A 25,091-nucleotide genomic window follows, 5' to 3' on the forward strand; every position below is an offset into this window, starting at 1 on the left:
CCAACTCAAAATATCCCCCACAAAAACAAACTCCATCCTACTAAAGGGATGCCTTGATCTTAGGCTCTCTGCAAATAAAAATTGGGCAGGAAACAATCAAATTCTTTAACCAACTGAAATACTTAGGCGTGAGATTGGACTAAAACCTGTCATTTCAGGACCATCTGAAATATCTACGTGAAAAAATAAGAAGCTACGCAGCCATGGGTGCCAGGGTCATGCATAAAGAATGGGGCTTGAAAAAGCGAGTCCTGAAACTTCTACAAAACTATCTTCACTCTGATCATCACCTATGCATCCGTCTCATGGTTTCAAAAAACTACAACAGCAGTAAACAGACGTATCACAGTCCAAATTCACAGATCTATCCTCCTAACCATCTCCCGTACGGTGAGAACCCATGCCTTGCAGGTGCTCACTGGCACTCTCCCTCTGGACTTAAAAATCGTACATCACAGCCTACTGTATTAACCTAGACAAAGGTACCCCACAGATTTTTCTGGGGTTCACTATAGACCTAACCAGCAACAGAAATGTGGAAAAGAAGAGGATACAAACTCACCTGCAGCAGGCATGGCAGGAAAGGGGAGAACCTCTCAAAAGTGAGACATCACAAAGAAGTTTCTACCCAATATTGAAAAAAACTATCCAACCTCACCAAACTGGTTCTCCCCAGGTCTACAGGTAACTTACCTCTTAACTGGACACAGAGCGATTAATGCCAAACTGTCTCTACTTGGGATCCAGGATGATCCAACTTGCACTTGTGGGGAGCTGGAGAGCTGGCAGAACCTCATGAATGACTGCCGGCTCTATGAAGACCTATGTGTGTTTTATTCCACCAGGATCCACCATAGGGACAAGAACATCACCTCCTAGACACGAAGGAGGAGTAAGTATTCTCGGATTACGTGCAGGCACCGTTCGCGAGGAGAAGAAACCAAATCGCCGCAGCCCACAACTATAACCGAAGAACATCTGTTCTTCAGCTCGCTTGGACTTGGACACCAGAAATGACCCACCCCCAAGAATTAGAAAACTCAGGAAACAAACTATACCAAAGTAGACTAACATGAATGGGACTCATATCCCATGAATGACAAATGGAAATGACTACCAAACTTAGACACCCCACCAGATGGGTCTATACGAACAAGACACATTCCTGAGAACTGGAAGGCTTAGGAAATAAAGCAAAAAAAAAAAAAAAAACCATCTAAGGTAAAGGACTAACACGGACAGGACCCCGGTCCCGTGGATGACAACTCGGACATGACACCACCAGCAGGGTCTATGTATAGTTTTCCTGCAGACGCCTGTTGGCGATTGCACTAGGCTCCCTTTCCTGATTGCACTAGGCTCCCTTTCTCTATCTTTATGCCAGAGAATGCCCCACACACAAAAACTTGTCCAAATTACCATTCGCCCATATTTTCGGCCTTTATTATGCAAGCGTACCCTCCTCACGTAACGATCATCAAAATGGATGATGATGGATACATGTATCTGTCTGTATGTACGTGCATATAAAAGAGTGCACGTGTTTTTTTTTTTTTTTTTAGGTCCTAGCCACTGAAATCTCAGGAAATTAGGTGGCAGGACCTGCAAGAGTGAAACAAACTAATGGGTTCCTGGTCTGCCTCCAAGGGGCGAAGGTGGGGCAACATTGGGCCTTAGCAGGAGTCCAGCGGCTAAACGACCAGATGAACAACAGTACGTGACACTACACATATACAATATCCATACACTTTTAAATCTGTGGCATTTCCAGCGAACAGGTACACCCACAATGAAAACTATGCGGAGATGGGGGAAACATTTAGTGTCAGACGGCACCAGGGGTTTCCTGGTGCCGTCTGACACTAAATACACCTTACTACTATCACCACTACTGCTACTACATGTCTGGAGGTCATCTTCTTTACATCCTTTTAACACTTCAGTCATTTTTCTTCTGAGTGTCTTCATTAGACTGCAAATGGGTTTGCTTAAGTAACTGTAGTTTAGAGAAGAGAAAAACAGTCACTATGGGCTAAGTCTGGTGAGTAGGCATTACACTGTGTGCTGGAGAATTGTCTTGTTGAAGCATCCAACCATACTTCTACAATTCAGATTTCTTCCTTTGAATTTTTTCAAAGCCTTGTAACAACTTCAATGTAATGTAGTATGTTTGATGAACAGCCTGATTTGGTGGGACTTATTCAGCCATAATAATCCCTTTAATATCACAGAAAACAAGAGCATAGTTTTCATTTTTTTGATTTTAACATTCTTGCTTTTCTTGGTCTGGGAAATTGTTTTGTCTTCCAATGCGCTGACTATCTTTAATCTGGGTCATTCCTGGACCAGTCAACTTCCATCACAAGTAATTATAGTACTCAGAAAATCTGGATCCTTTCAATTTTTTCAAAATATGGTCACAAACTTGGGAGTCATCTCATTCTCTGACCTTCATCCAAAAAATTTTCAGCGCTATCGTGGTTCACACTTTATTCATATCTAAATTTTCAGTTAAAATTTATCTAACTATCTCATTTCAGTTAAAATTTATCTTATCCGGCCCATATTTTCGTCAGTTTTTATGGAAACCACACAGCAGGGTTGATTCATTTTTAAAAAATTTGAGGTTGATTCATTGTTCAATTCTTTTTTCTATCACTTTTCAGGCTAACTGCAAAAACATAAGGTAATGAAATCTGTCTCACTACAAAGTGAATGAGCATGTTGGAACATGACTTGGAAGACAACTAGGGACAGATTCAAGGCCAACAGCTGCAACTTGTTTCACAAGTGGTGCTTGGTGTATAGTGGCTGTGTATATAACCTCGTTATTTAATAGCCACACCTTGTAGTACCCCATCAAGAAACAATGTACATCAATATCAGTAAGTGGCAAAATATATACCTAACAACTTTTAAGAAATTGAAAAATCTGAAATTTTTTTTACACGAGATCTATCTTTAGCCAGAATGCTCCAGAATTCTGATCGAGCAATTATGAGCATTGATAAATGTACTACTACTAAATTGTAAACTTTATGTAAGTTTTTGTTATTATGTGGTAGACAATAAGCAGCCATTTTTATGTAATGAATGGGATGAATATTCATGATTTAAACATCAATGCTAAGAAGAAAGAAAGATAAAAATAAAATAAGGAAAGCAATTTTTGCACTGCTTCTATTGGAACAAGCAACAACCTGGAACACAGGGTGCCAAGGATTTCAAGCTCTGCAGTGGATAATTATGGAACAAGTAAATACATGGACTGTGTTAGGGTAACTACAAGTAAGAACAGGTGCACGTATATTTACATGTATACTAATGCCAGGAGAATAGTAAATAAAGTTGATGAATGGATGAAATCATCAAATGCAGACATTCTGGGGATGTCAGAGAAATGGTTCACTCAGAAATAAGGGATGCAGAATTTTAATATGGGGAATACAATGTGTACAGAAAAGACAGACAGGACAGGAGGAAAGGAGAGCTTTTTAATTAACAGTCCTACAGCAGTCTCATACAGTTGTTAAATTCTACATGATGGGTGCAACTGAGGAAATTACCCACAGCAAATGTCGAATAGAAAGCAGGCAAGGATGTTATCATAGAAGCTACTAGTCTTTTTATATCAGGTAAGAGATACATTTCAATGCATAGACATAAAAGGATGACAGATGAAATGATGAAACTTGTGGCAGCAAAGAAAAATGCATGGAATGCTTATATCAGGTGATGCAGATGCCTAAAGCAATTATAATCTCTAATCAAGTAACAAAGATGGTTAAGCAACCTAAGGCAATTCATGAGAAATCTCTGGAAAAGAATGCAAAGAAAAGCAGCAAGGTTCTTTACTTATACAGTGGATTCCGGTTATTTGGGCCATCGGTTAATCGGGGCAGCTGTTTATTTGGGGCAAATCATAAAAAAACAGAAACCAATCGAGAAAATAGCCAGGGTTTACTTCGCTTAATTGGAACAGCATGCCGTTTAATCGGGGCAGGAGACCACAGCACTGGAGATTACCCTACGATTATCTCCGACGGTACCACGTGGTTTGGTCGAAATTCTGGAGTTCACAACCATAAAACAATAAAAACAATTAGCAGTCCCCTGTTTATTGGGCTTTTCTGTTAGTGAAATCTATCACAAACGGACAGTAAACTCGATCTTACTGAATTTGCGATAATACCGACAGCTAGAATTCTGTGGGTTGAAGGAATGAAGGAATGAAGGAAAAATAGGAATGAAGAGAAGATCTGAAATTAATTTTTTTATATGATTGAAGATTTCATGGAAGTGTAAACACATTTCATTTCAGATCTTCTCTTCATTCCTATTTTTAAAGCTGTGTAACTCGTTACTCGGGGCTTAGAGGGGAACAGGTATCCTGTGTGCTATCAGACACTCAGCCTAAAACACTGATGGATCCAATATCTCTCTATTACAGAAGATTTAGGAGAAGTCCGGTTGGCCTGCCTCCCTAAAATCCACTCATGCACACCTCGATGGTAAGCCCTGTTAAGTCACTTAGGTGGCAACGAACGTGTAGAGTGGTTCCCTTCAAGACGCCTGGTCAGCATGAAGAGGAAAAGACCAAACCCTCCAGCATGAGAGCACAACAATACAAATGGCCCTCAGTCCCCAGCAGCTTTCACTCTCCCTCTTACGGCAGCGAGAGGATCAGAGTGGAAGCAGAGGGTGCTAAAAATCTCTGGGTACGACCAGGCTGCCATGCACAGAAACTGAACTTGGCCTGTTATAACATACGATCACTCATCGGTGAAGACAGGATATTAGAGCTGGAAAAGGAATTAGAAAATGTGAATTGGAATATCATCGGTTTGGCTGAAACAAAAAGAAGAAATGAATCACTTATAAGTTTATCAAGTGGAAATCTGCTGTACACCAATGGAAACAGTGAAAGGAGTGAAGGTGGAGTTGGGTTTCTGGTCCATAAAGATTTTAAAAACAACATTTTGGAATTCAAAAGTACATCACCAAGGGTGTCAAGGCTAATACTCAAGATTTCTAAGAGGTACAAGCTAAAGACTATAATGATTTATGCACCAACATCAAGCCATGATGATGAAGAGGTTGAAGAAATGTACACCGAAATTGAGAGTCTTCTAGATGAGCAGAAAACCCACTACACTATTATTTTGGGGGACTTCAATGCTAAGGTTGGAAAAAGGCAAAACAGCGCAGAAAGAGGAACTATAGGAAACTTTGGAATTGGTGAAAGAAATAAAAGAGGTGAAAGACTTGTGGAATTTGCAGAATCTCAAGGACTGTCAGTAATGAACACTTTTTTCAAAAAAAGGGTGAACAGAAAGTGGACATGGAAGAGTCCAAATGGATTAACAACTAATGAAATCAACTTCATCCTCACTAACAGAAGATATATTGTGAATGATGTTACCGTCCTGAATAAGGTAAATGTTGGAAGTGATCACAGAATGGTAAGATGTACACTTGATATAGATGTAGGAAAGAAAAAACTGACTCGAGTAAATAATACAAAGGTCTTTGAGATAACAGAGGAGGAGAAAAAGCAGTATGTACTGGAACTTAAGAACAAGTTTGAGCTTCTGCAGACTGCTCAGGACCAAGATATCGACGAGGAATATTACAACTTTCTGAAAGTGATAAGGCCCAAGAAACCTATAGGGAAACAGAAATCCAAAGAAGAAAAAATTAGTCAAGAAACACTTGTCATGATGAACCGATGACGACAAATGAAGAGCAAGAAAAACACTGACAGGGAGAAAATTGAGTATACTGAGTTATGCAAAGCCATTAGAAAGAGACTCAGAGAGGACATAAGAAGATTTAACACAAGAAAAGTAGAACAAGCATTAAGGGAAAACAAAGGATTTAAATCAGCAGCCTTGAGCAGTAATACAGAAAGACAAATGATACTGAAACTGAAGAATAGCGATGGTGTACTTATAAACAGCAGAGAAGGCATAATTCAAATAGCAGAAGACTACTATAGAGAATTATACAAGGAGCGAGGGAATGATACCAGCAGTGGGGAAGATGGATTGCAAAGTAGCAACACATACGACATACCCGATATTCTTCCTGATGAGGTAGAACATGCATTGAAGAAAATGAAGAATCGGAAAGCCCCGGGGGAAGAAGAAGTTACTGTAGAGTTGTTATCAGCAGCCTTGAGCAGTAATACAGAAAGACAAATGATACTGAAACTGAAGAATAGCGATGGTGTACTTATAAACAGCAGAGAAGGCATAATTCAAATAGCAGAAGACTACTATAGAGAATTATACAAGGAGCGAGGGAATGATACCAGCAGTGGGGAAGATGGATTGCAAAGTAGCAACACATACGACATACCCGATATTCTTCCTGATGAGGTAGAACATGCATTGAAGAAAATGAAGAATCGGAAAGCCCCGGGGGAAGAAGAAGTTACTGTAGAGTTGTTAAAATTGGGAGGAAGAGACATAACACAAAAACTGGCAAGGCTCTTCACAAAGTGCATTAGAAAAGGTGTGACGCCTAAGCAGTGGAATAATGCAATCATAGTTTTGCTGCATAAGAAAGGAGATAAATCAGAAATGGGAATTTATAGACCAATTAGCTTGTTATCCCACATCTACAAGTTGTTCACAAGGGTCATTACTAACAGATTAGAAAGAATACTTGATGAGAATCAACCAAAAGAGCAAGCTGGCTTTAGGACAGGATTCTCAACTATGGATCACCTTCACGTAATATCACAGCTAATGGAGAAAGCAAATGAATATAAAACACCATTATGCCTGGCATTTGTGGATTATGAAAAGGCATTTGACTCCATACAGCATAAGGCAATGTTTCGGGCACTGGAAAGACAAGGCACAGATACCCCATATATTATGATTTTGAAGAAAATATATGAGAGTGCTACCTCCTTTATTAGACTAGACAAAGACAGTAGCAAATTTAAAATCGAGAAAGGAGTTCGACAAGGAGACACAATATCTCCGAAGCTGTTTACTGCTGCCCTTGAGGAAGCTTTCAGAAGATTAGACTGGTCGCAGAAAGGAGTCAATGTGAACGGAGAGTACCTAAACCATTTACGATTTGCAGATAACATTGTGGTTATAAGCCACGATCCCAAAGAATTAGAGGAAAATCTTAATCAGTTATGCACAGTTAGTAAGGATTTTGGACTAAAGATGAATATGGCTAAAACAAAAGTAATGATGAACAAGTATGCCACAGAAAGGGAAATTGTGTGTGTGTGTGTGTGTGTGTGTGTGTGTGTGTGTGTGTGTGTGTGTGTGTGTGTGTGTGTGTGTGTGTGTGTGTGTGTGTGTGTGTGTTTGGGTTTTTAGGAGCATTAGCAACTAATGCCATATTGCTCCGGGATGTGCAGTAGTCATTCCCTGACCTTTCCACATCCTCCATATTTGGTGGTGACAGGCTCGAACCCCGGTTTAATCAAGAAGCGTGTGCTATGCACTGCTGCTCCTTCCCACCTGGCTACGGAGTCGCCAAGGAAATAATGATTGAAGGAGCAGTAATTGAAAAGGTGGAGTCATATACTTATCTGGGACAAGTTATTAGCTGTAATAATGATAAATGGCTGGAAGTCAAGAGAAGAATAAATTTTGGATGGATAGCATTCAGGAAATATAGTCACATACTGAAGAGCAATATCCCAGTTTGTCTGAAACGTAAAATAATGAACCAATGTATACTCCCCACCATGATTTATGGAAGTGAAACTTGGGCACTCACCAAAAGAATGGAAGAGAAGCTGAGAACTACACAGCGAAGAATGGAACAAATTATATTGGGAATCAGACTGTTAGATAAGAAGAGAAACACATGGATTAGGCAGCAAACTCAAGTAAAGGACATTGTTATCAAAACTAAAGAACTAAAATGGTCTTGGGCAGGACACATAGCTCGAAGACATGATGACAGATGGACTAAGAAAATAACAGAATGGTACCCACGAGGAGCTAGAAGAAAACCTGGAAGACAAAGGCGGAGATGGATAGATGAAATTCATGAGTTTTTGGGTAGTAAATGGATGGCCAGTGCTCAAAACAGAAGGAACTGGAAAGTTGCTGGAGAGGCCTTCATCCTGCAGTGGATTGAAAATGGCTGATGATGATGAACTTGTTACTCGGTTCTCACTTGCACACATTGTGTTATTTGCAGTTTGTGTGTGCCGTGTTCTTTGTTATTGATTGCTTATCTTTTTACTGTTTTAAATTTTAACCCCCACCCTCAAATGTCAGTGAAAAGAAATGTCAACTACTTCATATGTACTAATTATTCCGATTATCATGTATATTCTTCCGATTTTCAAGTATCATTTAATTTTTTACTTGGTAAGGTAATAAAGGGTAAATTTGTGCTTAATATATCTTTTCTCTTACAGCCTGTGGATAATATTCCTCCTATTTTCGCTAATTAGAATCGCTGTTTAAGAGAATTAAAATTCGATTCACAAACGTAATCACAATGACCGGTGCTTACTGCATATCATATAGTGAATGGTACTTTATTATGTTGAGTTTGTCATAATGTGATTTGATTGTACAGTGAACGAATTGTAAAAAAAAAAAAGGGGGGGGGGAAGGTACATTGTATTTTTAACTATTTACGTGAAATTTCGGATAATTGTGGCAGCCGCTTAATCGGGCCAAAATGCACTCGTCCCGATGTGTCCCAAATAACCGGAATGGACTGTATTAACAGTAGAAGGAAGGGGATTGAATCACATTGGTCCACTTGAAGTGGATGGTTTAACTTTCGATCCTGCTTGGGATGCTGACGAACTGAACAGGTAGTTTGCATCTACATTCTTTCATGAAGAGTCCTTTAGGATAGAGAATTCCAATCTAACAGGGAACTAAATGATTTTGTGATAACTGAGAAGAAAGTTGTGGAGAAATTGTTGCAGCTTAACATAAAAAATGCACCTGGGGTGGATGGGAACGGAGTTAAGAAAACCCTTAGCCATAATTAAAAGCATCTTTGGATTCAGGAGAGGTCCCCATGAACTGGTTATGTGCAAATGTATCGTCAGTTCACAAAGTGGAATCAAAGGGTGACAGGAGTAATTATAGATCTGTTAGCTTAATTTCTGTTCCAGGAAAAATAATGGACTCTCTGGTTAAAGATGTCATGCAATGTCATTTAGACAGAATGAACTTATACTGCTGACACAGCATGGATTCGTTAAGGGAGTGATCTTGTCTAACCAATTTAATTGGATACTATGTTACGGAAACAATGGAACTGGATGCAAAAAATATTCTTATATCATATATTTGGATTTTATAGAAGCTGTTGATACCGTTGTGCATAAAAGACTGCTGAACAACCCAACGCCAGAGCTCACTCTTGTGCATCAGACAACACAGCAGCAATCTTCAAGGCAGAATGCATTGGTCCCACAGGAGATAGTTATTGTCGGTGACTCTACTGTCAGGGAAATGGGAAATATGTTGTGCAAGAATAGGACCAGAGTATGACTGCAAGAGGCAAAAGTAGATAACGTAAAGCAGAAATAATCTTTTAAGGGCATAAAAGGTGATATTATTGTACACATATTAGGAGTAGGAAATCTGAGGACTTACTTAAGTACAGGACAATGTACGGAAAAAGTCGTGAGTTAGGATGAATTTGAAAGTGTTTGCAATTCTGCCCAGACACGATAGAAGGGAGTATATGTTCCGAACATTCTCAATTAATTAGACCATGAAGAGATTGCACAAGGCTCATGGAGTAGAATTTTTCTCGGCATTGTTGTTGTTTGTTAATTGTTGGCGCATCGGCTTCTATGGCCATAATGCACTTCCCAAAGTTTTGCATTTTCTACTCTGATCTCTTGCAATTGCCATTCAAATTAATGCCCGATTAGAAATTATTCACAAAGTATTTAACGGAGAGAGGGAGTTTGATTGTATACATCGATTTACAGTGACTTTTTGCTTTTTAAATCTGATTATAAAAGCCTATTCATTTTAGATAGTGGAAAACCTCTTGTATATTATTTTCTTCACTTAAAATGTTTTTCAGAGTAGAAGCGTCTTGAATTTTAGTTACAGATTTAAAGGCTGTTTTTCTTTCATTTGTAAAGGCTGGACAGTCTAGTAACAAATGTTTTAACTGTTTATTTGTTGCACATGACACTGATTACATTGAGGCGGTTCTTCGGCACTAAGTAGATAGGAATGAGTAAGATATGTATGTCCTATCTTTAACCTGGCAAGGATTACTTCTTCTTTTCGTATATCTCCTTCACTGGACTTAAACTTCTTTAAATCTCGTTTAATCTGATAGAGTTTATTATAAGTTTGCTCGCTCCATATTTTTTGCCATTGTTCCTTGCTGTTCATTTTGATGCGACATCTGTAGTCAGTATATGGTACTTTGATTGAAGAAAGGGTACCTGTTGCTGTTTTTGCTACATGGTCAGCTTCTTTGTTCCCTTTAATTCCTGTATGTCCAGGGATCCAACAAAAGATTGTTTTGATTTCTTTTAAGGAGCTTGTTCAGAGTCGCCTGAATTTGTCTTAGAGTTGGATGGAGATTCTTTCTATCGCACTGTATTGTTTGAATTACACTGAGGGAGTCTGTGAAGATCAGACTATGGGGTAATTTTTGGTGCCATATTCGGTCTATTGCTAACTTCACTGCCTGTAGTTCAGCTGTGAAGATGCTACATTCTGTTGAAAGAACTTGGGTTATAGTAGTATCACAGAAAACTGCTGCCGCACCTACTTTTGTATCGGTTTTCAATCCATCGGTATATATGTGTGTATAGTGTGGATATTTTTCTAAATAAGCAGCATGTAGTAGTTGAAAGCTGTTTCCTGGTAGGGAATTTCTTCCCCAGTTAAGGAAGCAGGTATCATAGAATGGTAATATATTGTATCCCAAGGAGGTCTTAGTATGGCAGCTAGTTTGTTGAAATCAAGAGACCAAATTGGAAGTAGCTCCTTGATGCATATGTTTGCTGGTTTATTTGCTGTTGGAAGCACTCTGTACAAATGTTCCCATATTAGTGCATATAATGTTTTCTACACAGGATGATTTGGAATACACTTTATTTTAGCTGCATAAGATAATAAGAGTTCTTGTCTTCTGAGGTGGAGTGGAGGTTCATAGGCTTCAGCATAGAGACTTTGAACCGGAGAAGTACGAAACACTCCTAGGGCTATACGTAGTGCATTATGGTGTATAGGGTCTCCATCTTAAGGCGCTGGGTCTTGCAGAGCTATAAACTGGTGCCCCGTAATCGAGTCTGGATCTGATCAAGGTTCTATAAAGACGTAACAAGTAATAGAAGGTTCTATAAAGATGTAACCTGTCTGCTCCCCACGTTGTTGCAGATATAACTTTCAGAATATTCAATTTCTTTACACAGTTTGTTCTAACACTTTATGTGATCTAAAAAGGTCAGTTTCTTATCAAGGGTTAGTCCAAGAAAAATTGTGCTGGATGTTATTGGGATTAGTTGTTCTCCGAGCTTTAGTTCTGGGTCTGGGTGTAAGTTTCTTTTCCGACAAAAGTGTATTCCAACTGTCTTTTGTTTAGAGAGTCGAAAGCCAGTGTTTTGGGTCCATGCTATTACTTTATTGATTGTTGTTTGCAGTTGCCGCTCTACTGTTCGCATATTTTGCGAGTGACAAGAAATGCTGAAATCGTCAATATAAAGTGCTGCATCTACGGTACTTGGTATTTGTTCAGCCATTGAGTTGATTTTTATGGCAAAAAGGGTAGCACGTAGTACAGATCCCTGTGGTATTCCTTCTTCTTGTATAAAAACCTGCGATAGTGTGGTTAATATCCTAACTTGGAAAGTTTGTTGCAAAAAAATTATGGATATATATTGGGAGATGTCCTCTCATCCCAAAGTTATGTCTTTAAGTATTCCATATCACCATGCTGTGTCGTATGCCTTTTCTAAATCAAAAAATATCATTACTAGATGTTGCTTTTTTATGAAGGCGTTTCTTATATTGTTTTCTGCTTTTATCATTAAGTCTAGAGTGCACTTGTTCTTTCTGAAACTACATTGAGCTGTGTTTAGTAAGTTATGGGTTTCTAAAAACCACATTAATCGGGCACTTAACATTTTTTCAAGTACTTTTCCAAGGCAACTAGTTAAGGCTACTGGGCGATAGTAGTTCGGATTTGTAGGATCTTTATTTGGTTTTGGAAAAGCTAAGACTATTGCATGACGCCACTGATTTGGAAAGGAATTTTCTAGGTATATCCTGTTATACAACAAGAGTAACAATATCAATGATTTCTCATCTAATTGTTGTACCATCATGTATACTATTTCATCTGGACCCACTGCACTTTGCCTCGTCTCTGAAATGGCTTTATGAAGTTCTCTGAGAGTGAAAGGCTGGTTATAGACTCCTCTACTTTTACTGGAGAAATTTAATTTATGTTTCTATATTTGCTTTATGTTTTTGGAAAGCTGGTTCATAGGAGCTACTGCTTGATATATTTTCAAATGTTCTACCGAGAGCATTGGCTATGTCTTCAGGCTTTGATATATCTTTTCCATTCCATTTTATAAAAGGAGGAGAAATTCTTTGGTATTTTTTGTTTATTTTATTTATTTTGTCCCAAACCTTCCTGCTGTTTGTTTTTATAGTAATTGTATGTGAACACGAATCCAAGGTTCTTTTTTACTGATCTTGGTGATGCATCTGACATTTGCCCTTGCTTTTTTGAAATGTATCAGGTTAATTGTGGTAGGGTATCTTTGGAAATTATTCCATGCCTTGATTTTCTCTCGTTTTGCTAGAGTACATTCATCGTTTCACCATGGCTTTGGATGTATGGGAAACTTTTTTGGTATTACCCCCGGGGACTCACATCTGGTGAGTATGGGCTTGGCACACCCAGGGTCCTGAGCTGGATATCATCAATCTTCTCTTTCTTGGTGATTCCCTTCTACTTTTGACTCTCTCTCTCTCTCTCTCTCTCTCTCTCTCTCTCTCTCTCTCTCTCTCTCTCTCTCTCTCTCAGGGTTACTCGGGAACTTTTTTTTTTCCCTGGTGCAGCATAAGCCTCAGGCTTCCTTGCATCATATGGATATTAATAATAATAATAATAATAATATTGTTAGTTCTGCTGCATGAGGAGTTTGTCAGTTACATATTTCACTGCCGAGTCAATTGAAATCTGTTGTATTTGTTGTTGTTCTAATATGGCCAGCTGCTTATATATTGCCCAGTTTGCTTTATCTAATCTCCACTTTGGATTTCGTTCCGGTTGACAAGGGGTCGGTTTGTTTGAAGTAATCTTTACTGGAAAATGATCGCTACCTAGTGGATCATTGTGAACTGCCCACTCCAGTAGAGGATATAGTGGTGGAGTGACATAGAAAGGTCTATTGCTGTAATAGTTCCTGTGGATAGACATATATACGTCGGTGTTCCATCATTTAAGAGTATAAGATTGAGCTTATCTAGTAGTTTTTCTATAATTTAACCTCTTTTATCTATGTTTTGATTTCCCCATAGAGGATGATGGCCATTCATATCTTCCATGATAAATAAAGGAGGTGGTAGTTGGACTACCAGGTCTTCTAGATCTATATAGCTTACATCTTGGTTTGGTGGCAGGTACACGGAGGCAATTGTTATTATCATGCGCAAAGGCACATGATGCAAGAAAGCAAGCTTATATAGCATCAGCCAAAAAAAAACCTTATTTCACCCATCCACTTGCTCCAAATGTTTGTCAAATTCTGCCTTGAATCTATTTAAGCTATTAACTTCTACAACAGATGGAAGTTTGTTCCACCAATCAACCACCCGCTGGCTAAAGGCAAACTTCCGCACATCTATCCTACAACCATCTTTCCTCAATTTGAATTTATGCCCTCTCAGCCAATTATTCTGAGCAAGAGGAAGAATCCCATCCGCATTGAGCATGCTCAAACCATTCAAGGCTTTATACACCTCAATCAGATAACCTCGCAGGTGCCTAGTCTCCAGACACTGTAATTTGCAAAACTTAAGCCTTTCTTCGTAAGAGCAACCCTTTGTTCCATTCACTAATCTTGTTGCACTTCTCTGTACTCGTTCCAACAGCTCTACATCTTTCTTAAAATGAGGCCTCCAAATGAGGCCTCCCTCAAAATACTGTATGCAGACCTGTATACAGTATTCAAGGTGTTATATGATAGTTTGCTGCAATGCGTACTGCTATAACCTCTAGATTATTCTATGGGAGGGAGAATATGGAAGCCAGAAGTTTATCAGTCCGGTAGGCAGCTAAATGATTTTGTAATTTTGTGACATAAGCATTGGGAGATCAAAATTGAGAGTAGCAGTGTGCTATAGGCCTAATGACTCTGATGAGTACAATAAAAAAACTGTACAGAGAAATAGAGTGAGCCAGTAAATCAGAGAGTCTTATAATGGGGGATTTTAATTTCCCAGATATTGACTGGAATTTGTGGGTTGGTCACTCACACACTAGCAAGGCTTTTGTGGATTTATTGGATGATTGTTTTCTACATCAGCATGTTTGGGAGGCAACTACAGGGAGTAATACTCTTGATCTGATTATCAGTAGTGATTCTTCAGGCATTAAGAATCTGCAGACAAAGGAACCACTAGGTGGCAGTGATCACAGTGTGCTGAAGTGGGATTTACTCAACGAGGTAACTACCATCAGGGGTAAAGGGAAGGGTATTTGCTTTCGTAAAGGCGACTACGATGGTCTGAGACAATATTTAAATTCTATACAGTGGGACCAACTGATGTTATTACCAACAGCAAATTCAAAATGGGAAGCATTCAAAGAACTTATCTTGGAAGCTACTAGGCTTTACATACCAACTGAGAAATATTGTTCAAGGTTTAGGCCTAAATGGATGTCAGATGAACTAATGAGACATGTGGCAGAGAAGAAATATGCATGGGATACATATAAATTAATTATCTATATAATATCGGTGTATAGATACACCATAGACAATTCTTAAGAAACTACGAAGTAGTTGTAGGCATTGTTTGCTCTGTTTCTCATATTGTGCTCTGCCTTCACAACGAGTTGCCATGATATTGCACTACCTCGAATAAGTAACGCTTCACTAATAGAGAAGACTATTGTTACTCACCGAGAATAAGTAACAATAGTCTTCTCTATTAGTGAAGCGTTACTTATTCGAGGAAGTGCAATATCATGGCAACTCGTTGTGAAGGCAGAGCACAATATGAGAAACAGAGCAAATAATGCCTACAACAACTACTCCGTAGTTTCTTAAGAGTTGTCTATGGTGTATCTATACACCAATATTATATAGATAATAAACTCTTAACTCTTAACCTATTATGCCTTGTGCATTTAGTTATTTTAATTATAAATTAATGGGTGACATGGAAGCCTATGACAGATATAAGTTGGTCTGTAACCAAGTCACAAAGGAGATTAGGCAGGCAAAGGCAGAGTATGAGAAATCCTTGGCAAAGGATGCAAAGAAAAAGAGTTCTTTACCTATGTAAACTCTAGAAGGGATGGGATGAATCAGATTGCTCCACTGGATATTGATAGTTCAACAGTTGAGGATCCTGCTTAGGTGACTAACAAACTAAACAAGTATTTTGCATCTAAATTCACACATGAGGAGTTATTCAGGAATGGGAATACTAGAGGTAAAGTAAACTCTGACAGTGAGCTCGATGATTTTGTAATAACTAAGAGGAAAGTGGAGGAGAAATTGTTGAGGATAAACATAAAAAAGGCACCTGGGGTGGATGGGATCTATCCAGTTATATTAAAGGAGGCAGCAAAGTAAGCAAACCCATAGCCACAATTATGAGAGCTTCTTTGGACTCAGGGGAGGTACCCATAGACTGGAGATGTGCAAATGTGATCCCAATTCACAACGGAGGATCAAAGGCTGACACAAGTAATTATAGACCTGTGAGTTTAAATTCGATTCAAGAAAAATTAATGGAGGCACTGGTTAAAGAAGCACTGCAGGATCATCTAGACAAGACTTCAGTTATAACTCGGACACAGCATGGTTTTGTTAAGGAAAAGTCTTGCCTGGCCAATATGATTGGATACTATGATGCAGTCACAAAAGAACTGGATGCAGGGAATAACTTTGATATTGTATATTTGGATCTTAGAAAGGCTTTTGATACTGTTGAACATGGAAGACTGCTGCACACAAATTGGAGCAGTGTTGGCATTGGAGGTAAATTTCCGCTATGGATAAAGGGATGGTTAAGTGGGAGAAGACAGAGAGTGGTAATCAATGGACACTGCTCTTCGTGGACGAATGTTATTAGTGGAGTCCCCCAGGGTTCAGTGTTCTGTCCGTTATTGTTTTCTGTATTTATAAATGATATTGATGATGGTAAAAAAAAGGTAAAGTGCAGCCATTATCAACCCCCTGCAGGATGGAAGCCTCCTCAACAATTCATACTGAGGGAAATGGACCATAATCTGCCACGCTGGTCCAGTGCAGGTTGGAAGATCAACCGTATTCAGCAGTCAGGGGCTTGAACCCCGGTCTACTCAAAGAGTGTATGCTACTGCACCCCAGCTCCTGACCACTCGGCTACGGAGGCCTTTGATGATGGTATATCAAGCTTAATGTACAAGTCTGCGGATGATACAAAGGTTGGCAGGTTTGTTAAGGACACTACTGACGCTATGCTGCTGCAACAGGATCTGGAAAGATTGAGCAGATAGGCTGAAAGGTGGCAAATGAAGTTTAACACTGACAAGTGTAAAGTACTACATATGGGAAACAGTAACCCCAGAGCAACGTATCAACTCTGTGGTACTACGCTGACAGTGGTAGAGAATGAAAAGGACCTGGGCGTAATTGTACAGGCAGATATGAAGTTCTCTGAGCAGTGCAGTCGGGCTGCAAGAGTAGCTCATGGTGTCTTGTCAATGATATACAGGAATTTTTCTAGCAGGAATAAGGAGGTGATTATTCCCTTGTATAAGGGAATGGTCAGGCCACACCTTGAGTACTGTATACAGGTCTGGAGGCCTCATTTCAAGAAGGATGTAGAGCTGCTGGAACGAGTACAGAGAAGGGCAACAAGATTATTGAATGGAACAAAGGGTTGTTCTTACAAAGAAATGTTTAAGTTTTGCAAATTACAGTGTCTGGAGACTAGGCACCCCTGAGAGGTGCCTCCGTAGCAAGGTGGGAAGGAGCAGCAGTGCGTAGCACACGTTTCTTGATTACACCGGGGTTCGAGCCTGTCACCACCAAATACAGAGGATACGGAGAGGTCAGGGAATGACCACCGCATATTCCGGAGCAATTTGGCCTTAGTTGCTAATGCTCCTAAAAAATAAAAATAATAAAAATAACAGCACCGGCGAGGTGATCTGATAGAGGTGTATAAAGCCTTGAATGGTTTGAGCATGCTCAATGCCGATGCGATTCTTCCTCTTGCTCAGAATAATCACCTGAGAGGGCATAAATTGAAATTGAGGAAAAGTCAGGTGTAGGATAGATGTGCGGAAATTTGCCTTTAGACAGCGCGTAGTTGGTTGGTGGAACAGACTTCCATCCCTTGTTGTGGAAGTTGATAGCCTAAATAAATTTAAGGCTCAGCTGGACAGGTATTTCGAACAAATGGAGGGGTGAAATGGGAGTTTTTTTTTTTTTTTTGGCTGATGCTGCATAAGCTTGCTTTCTTGCATCATATGCCTCTTCTAATGCTAATGCTAATGAGTGAGAGCAAAGTAGAGGAGAAATTGTGAAGTTAATCATAAAAAAAGCACCTGGGATGGATGGGATCTATCCAGTTGTATTTAAGGAGGCAGCAAAGGAATTAAGCAAACCCTTATCCATAATTATGAGAGCTTCCTTGGACTCAAGGGAGGTCCCCATGGGAGACGTGCAAATGTATCCACAATTCACAAATGGAGATCATAGGGTGACACGAGTAATTAGAGACCTGTTACTTTAAATTCTGTTCCAGGGAAATTAATGGAGGCAATGGTTACAGAAGCACTGCAAGATTATCTAGACAAGACTGCAGTTATAGTCCAGAAACAGCATGGGTTTGTTAAAGGGAAGTCTTGTCTGACCAATATGATTGGATACTATGATGTGGTCACAAAGGAACTGGATGCGAAAAATAATTTTCATATCACATACTTGGATTTTAGGAAAGCTTTTGATACTTTTGCACATGGAAGACTGCTGTACAAATTGGAGCAGTATGACATTAAGAGCAAGTTGCTGCTATGGATAAAGGGACGGTTGAGTGGGAGAAGACAGCGAGTGGTAATCAGTGGATACTACTTTTCATGGACTAATGTTATTATTGGAGTCCCCCCCCCCTTTTCATTGTTGGGCCCATTGTTGTTTACTGTATTTAACAATGGTATTGATGAAGGTATATAAGACTTAATGTTTGCAGATGATACAAAGGTTGGCAGAGTTGTTAATGATACTAATGGCAGTGCGCTACTGCAACAGGATCCAGAAAAATTGAGCAGATGGGCTGAAAGTGAAAAACTGAAGTGTCACAGTGACAAATGTAAAGTAATGTATGGGTAGCAGTAACTCAAGAGTAACGTATCAACTGTGTGGTACTACACTCAGGATAGTAGAGAATGAAAAAGACCTGGGGATTATGTAGTCAGATATGAAGTTTTCTAAGAAGTGTAGACAATTTGCAAGAGTAGCTCATGGTGTCTTGCAATGATGTACAGGCATGTTTCTAGCAGGGATTAGGAGGTGATTACCCCCTTGTATAAGGCTATGTTCAGGCTACACCTTGAGTACTGTATACAGTACAGGCCTCATTTTTTAATGGATGTAGAGCTGCTGGAATGAGTACAGAGAAGGGTAACGAGATTGGTCAATGGAACAAATGGTCGCTCTTATATCTTTAGAACGGCTTAAGTTCTGCAAATTGCAGTTTCTGGAGACTAGGCACCTGCAAGGTGATCTGATTGAGGTGTATAAGGCCTTGAATGATTTTAGAGCTCAATGCTGATGGAATTCTTCCTCTTGCCCAGATTAATTGCCTGAGAGGACAAAAATTGCTGTATCTGTTTTACAGTTGTAAAACAGATGTGTGAAATTTGCCTTTAGCCAGCGAGTGGTTGATTGCTGGGACAAACTTCCATCTGTAGTTGTGGAAGTTGACAACTTAAATAAATTCAAGGCATAAATATACAAACATTTGGAGAGAACAGATGGGTGAAATGGGAAGGGGGTTTTTTTTTGTCTGATGCTGTATCAGTTTGCTTTCTTGCATCGTATGCCTCTAGTAATGCTAATGGTAATCTGTTTTTGTATCCAGTAGGATTAAAACTGCATGAATAATGCAATGGCCTTAATTCTCACAGAAAAATAAATTTGCCTTTGTAATAAGTTACCCTGGTATTCCACTACTTTCAATAGAGACAATTAAATATAAATAATTTAGAATCCAAAAGCAGAACAAAGGCGAGAATAATTTAAAACCAAAAGAGTAATAATTTTAAAACTACTGAAGATTGCTTAATATAAAATAGTGTGAAATATCATATATTTCAGCAGAAAACTAAATGTCAAAATAAAATTAAAAATGCAATAATAACATTGCCCACTGTGGGTAAAAATCAAAAAACAAAATTTGCTGGCTACAGAAATTGCCTAAGTAAGCTGGCTATGCATAATTCTGCAGTCTAAATAGTGAAATATCATAATTGTAATAAGTGGAAATAATCTTGGAAACGAGATGCATAAAAATGTAATGGCTGTCTAATTACATTTTAAAAAAAAGGATTTTATAGTAAGAGGTGGGGAGGGTTGTAAAGTGGAAAAGTTTAAATACATTTTTGTGCTGGTCAAATTATTTTTACTTTTATTTTATTTAATTTTTTTAGCTTGGTGCAGCAAAAGCTTGCAACTTCCTTCCACTAAATTGTTAACATTAATACCCTCACAATGTTCCTTTTGAAGAAAAATCAATACCATGTGCCTGGAAGAGTTAACAAAGATATATAAATAGCATACCAAGTGGGTCTTTCTCTGCTGAGGTAGTCTCTAATAGTAGGTCCACTAACTGGGGGGGGACCACGAGCACGTGCCATAGCAATGGGATTCATGAAGGCCTAAGAAAAGAAGGGGGAAAAAAAGAGAAAATTTAAGGATTTAATCAAGAGAGGTCATGTAACAGATCATAAGAATTTTTTTTTTTAAGTACAGTGACTTCTTAATTTACACGAGGATTACATTGTTACATTCCAGAATGTCTCACATAATTTAAATTCACGCGTAATGTAAATAATCACCAAAAAATGTGATAATAGGCATATGAAAGTAACTCATACATCTAGCTAAGTTACCCCTATCGGTACATATCACTGGGCAATCTAAAGTTAGCCCTATCGGTACACATAAGACTGGGCAATCTAAAGTTACCCCTATCGGTACACATAAGACTGGGCAATCTGAAGAAAATGATGAGCACCCAATTCATCTTAAGTTCTTGCCTAACTTTACGTTGCACTTTAGAGCTGCATTCAAGATTAGGGTCTTCATCAGTTAACAGATTCAGACCTTCATCTATAAGATTTAATGCTTTAATATTCCTTTCACTGTCAGGCTCCGTTCTTCTTTAACCTCTGGGCTTTCGCTTGCTGCTGCTGCCTCCTCCTCTTGAATGCAATGCTGCTCCAGTACAAACACATATTCATTTGAAAATTCAGTTAATTAAATCAATCAATTAAATCATTAACATCAGTTTCCTCCACTTCAAGTGAACACTATCTTTTTTGGCGAGCTTCACTCATTTGTCTTCAGTTTGTGCATAATCTTCATCAGTAACAGAGCTTTTGAAGGAGTTACTAAAATCTGTACGTAACTTATGTAAGAACTTTGAATGCAGTTATGTGGAAGTGGAATTTCATGATATGCAATGATGAATTTTAAAGCATCTTTTATAATGACAGCTTGCCTATATTGCTGCACACTCATCTCTTCATGGTCAATCTTGTCAATTAGATCAGCCAGAATGTGCTTTAAATACTGAGCCTTAAAAGATTTAATCACATGTTGATCCATAGGCTGGAGCACTGAGATTGTATTTCCCAGTAAAAAACAATCTTGATATCAGCACAGATGTCAAAAATACTGGATTGGTGGCCTGTGGCATTATCAAGAATAGGTAGATATTGAGAATTCCTTCTGCCTTGCAATACACTTCCAATTCTGGTCATAACTGAGATCCATGATAACTTCTGAAAATAACGGCAATCGTCCACCATTAGGGTTTGAGTACCAGTACACGGGCATGTACAACCTGTCATAACTGGGCATTCATATTCATATTAACACCAAACAAAAGTGTTAGCTGATATTTGGCCACCTTAAAGCCAGGCGTAGTCTTTTCAGCAATGGAAATATAAGTACAATCAGGCATTTTTCCCCCCAAATACAAACCTGTTTCATCAAGGTTGAACATCTGTTTCAGTAGGAACCACCCCTATGATCACCTTCAGTTTTGCAAGGAATGCATCCACAGCATCTTTAACGGCTGATGTAGCTTCGCCACAAGTTTTCACATTATGAAACCACAAGCTGGCAAAAATTCGCAAACCATCCTAAACTTGCTGAAAAGAGCTTAACTTCCACATCCTCACGTTCTTTTTAAATCATCATAAAGGCTAGGTTAACATGTTTTTTTTATCTTGGTCACTCGTACATACGTTCCACCAAAACTGACTGAGTGTATGACGACTTTTGTGCAGTTAAGGGCACACCACTCAATGCTTTCTTTAATTTTATCTGCACAATCTCGAGTAGTACATAATGTACTCTCACTCAGACTTACAGCATGTTAAATGCGTGCCATGCTCTCACCTCATTCGCAGCACTTAAGCTCTTCCAGTTTCATTTCAAGAGAAATCAATTTCCTTCAGCACTTGCCATCACTCCAATAGAATTATGAGGACACTTACTAGCCATATAGTTACTAATAAAAACAAAATAAGTAAAAATAAGCAAAAAAAAAAAAAAGTTATACATTTCCAATAGATGACCAATCAATATTCTTCAGCAAACCAAAATGAGAAAATTGCGGGCTATCATGCTGGTCTCCCGTGGCACTTTCCATAAATATAGTTCCCGTGCATTATTTTAAATTTTAATAATTTAAACACAGAGAGTAAGAAGTCTGTATATTTTTTCTTTTTTTTCTCACAAACAACTGTTCTAAGTACACTGTTGAAATGAGTGGTCCTTTAGCTACCTCAGATCACAACTTGGTGATTGCCTCTTCTCCAATGGAGCCTTTATCTCATGGCTATTCCCAACCTCATGTTGTTTGCCATTACAAGGATGCAAAATGGGATGAACTGCGAGATTGCTTTTCTTCTTTTTCTTGGTTGGATTACTGTTTCAAAACTTCTGATGTCAACGTTTGCTCAGATCGTGTCAGTGAAATTATTCTTGTAGGAATGGAATCCTTTATCCCAAACTCCACTTTAAAATCTCGTCCTTTATCTAAACCTTGGTTTTCCAATAAATGTGCTAAGGCTGTTCAAGAGAACGTTGCATATCGTAATTGGCTTGTTTCCAATTCTTCAGTTTCATTTTCTGCCTTCACCAATGCTCACAACAATTGTAAAGCAGTTATTAATCAGTCCAGACTAGATTTTGAACAGGCTAAGAGTAGAAAACTTGCTTCTTGCCCTAATGGTAGCTGAGCATTCTGGTCTCTTGCCAAAGCTATTGGCCGCAACTTTTGCCCATCCCTGTCCCACTTCTGTCAAAACCAGATGGTTCTGTTGTCACTTCAGCCAAGGATAAAGCTGACCTGCTAGCATCCCATTTTTCTTCCAACTCATGTATTAATGATCTTGGTAAAACACCTCCCATCATTCCCAACACACTCCATTCAATGCCTCCGTCCGTCAAAAGGATGTCAGACGGATTTTGACAAATCAAAATAAGTAAAATGCTTGGAAATTTGCTCATATCCAGCCAGTTCCTAAAAAGAGTGACAAATCCCTCCCATCCAATTATACCAATGCAATTACTTCTCCTCTTTCTAAAGTAATGGAGAAATCAATTAACCACCAAATCTTAAACTACCTAGAAACCTTCCATCTGATCAACAATCACCAGATGGATTCCATTAGTGTCGATCCACTGGTAATATTCTGGCTTATATTACCCATTTATGGACAAATTCAATGGAAAAGTTCGGTGAAACACAAGAAGTTGCTCTTGACATCTCAAAGGCTTTCAATCATGTTTGGCATAAAGGTCTTCTAGACAAGCTTCCATCTTATGGTTTGCCAACTGTTTTTTGTAATTGGTAATCCAGTTTTCTCTCTGATCGCTCACTGAGGGTGAGGGTAGATGGCTCTCTGTCATCTAACTTCTCCATTAATACTAGTGTCCCCCAAGGTTCAGTTCTTTCCCCCACTCTTTTCCTCTTGTATATTAATGACCTTCTTCCATTGACTGGAAATCCTATCCATAGTTTTGCCGATGATAGCACATTGCATTCAACTTTCCATTTTGAGAAACCTTGCCCTGTTCAATCAGCTTCAACTTCTCAAATATGTGCTACCAATGCCTTAAATGCCGAACTCCAGGTAATTCTCCAGTAGAGCAAAGACAACTTAGTTGATTTCAATCCTTTTTAAAACTCAGTCTTGTCTTATATCTCGCTAAAAGGATTCTTCTGCTCCTATGCTTATCTTTGGTGACACTTCGATTTCTAGGCAAAATGATATCTCTCTTTTGGGGATTACCCTGACTTCTAATTTCTCTTGGCACAAGCACATTACAAATATTGCTTCCTCTGCATCTAAAAAACTTGGTTTTCTCTTTTGCTCTCGGCTTTACATTTCTTCCAAACAGCTGTTCACTCTGTACAAATTGCAAATCTGCCCTACCAGGGAATATTGTTCCCGCATCTGGGGCGATGCCCCCAAAACCTCTCCCTCGGGCTTCTAGATTCCATTCAGAAGAATGGCAGTTAGTTTAATTAATGACTCCTCTCTAACAGAGTCTCTCCCCTCTCTGTCTCATAGACGTACTGTTTCTGCTGCATGCCTTTTCTACAGATACTTCCATGGGCACTCTTCTTCTGAATTGGCTTCTATAATTCCTGTTCTCTCTTTCAAAACGGTCCGAACACATGTCACCACCAGCCAACATCTATTTACTGTCCAACTTCAAACTCACAGAATCAACTTTTCATCTTCCTCGTTTATTCATTCAACTGCCATTTTCTGCAACAACCTACCTTCATATATATTTCATGAAAATTATAGTCTACAGAAGTTCAAGTCTAATGTCAACAAATATCTCATTTCGTCTTCTCAACCTCCAACCCAAGCTGGGTACTAAGTACCATAGGTTCTAATACCTCTCGTATTGGGGTTTTCATAAAAATAAAAAAAAAAAAAAAAAAAAATACATTTTATATACGAGAAGCAGCAAAATTCTTGGGGCCTCCGTGGCCAGGTGGGAAGGAGCAGCAGTGCGTAGCACACGCTTCTTGATTAGACCGGGGTTCGAGCCCATCGCCACCAAATACGGAGGATGCGGAAAGGTCAGGGAATGACCACTGCATATCCCCGAGCAATATGGCCTTAGTTGCTAATGCTCCTAAAAACCAAATAACAACAGCAAAATTCTTATTTTTACCAAAAATAAGAATTATATATTATTTTTCAATCAGACCATATGATGCACTTATTACTAATTTATTAATTCTAATACTATTTATAATTCAATAAATGTAAATTTTCCTATTCAAATAAGAGAAATCACTTTCTGGTAAAGCAAAATTTTAGTTGTTCTTCATGATCAGAATAAATTTTTTTTTGAAACAAAGTGCTCGAAGTGGGAAAAGGTTAATTACTAAAAAGCTCTACAACCCCATTTCTTTTACCATGAGTATTATATTGCTGTTGTTACTGTTATTTATATGACATTAGCATACAAGACCATACTGCACTATGTATACTATTCAATAAAAAGTATATTTCAGTAGATTTGAATATTGTGCAGGCTGAGAAGCCTGGAATATCTCATAGTGGAGGAAGCATTAGGGAGCCTTTAAGAAATGTAGATAATTCTCTGG

At 38.7% G+C, this 25,091-nt stretch overlaps 1 protein-coding gene across 5 annotated transcripts in view; it reads right to left on the minus strand.

Moving 5' to 3' along the window:
* LOC150075030 (uncharacterized) overlaps positions 1-25,091 on the minus strand; it is a 322,726-nt gene that overhangs the window by 208,625 nt on the left and 89,010 nt on the right. For all 5 annotated transcript variants that reach the window (XM_090388634.1, XM_090388633.1, XM_090388630.1 and 2 more), the window contains one exon: positions 20,003-20,100. In XM_090388634.1, coding sequence (XP_090244760.1) covers positions 20,003-20,100 — 98 coding nt within the window. The remainder of the gene's footprint in view (positions 1-20,002; positions 20,101-25,091) is intronic.

This window comes from Mastigoproctus giganteus, chromosome 14 (assembly GCF_048544385.1).
Source record: "Mastigoproctus giganteus isolate SK-2022 chromosome 14, ASM4854438v1, whole genome shotgun sequence".
In the NCBI taxonomy this organism is placed as follows: domain Eukaryota; kingdom Metazoa; phylum Arthropoda; class Arachnida; order Uropygi; family Thelyphonidae; genus Mastigoproctus; species Mastigoproctus giganteus.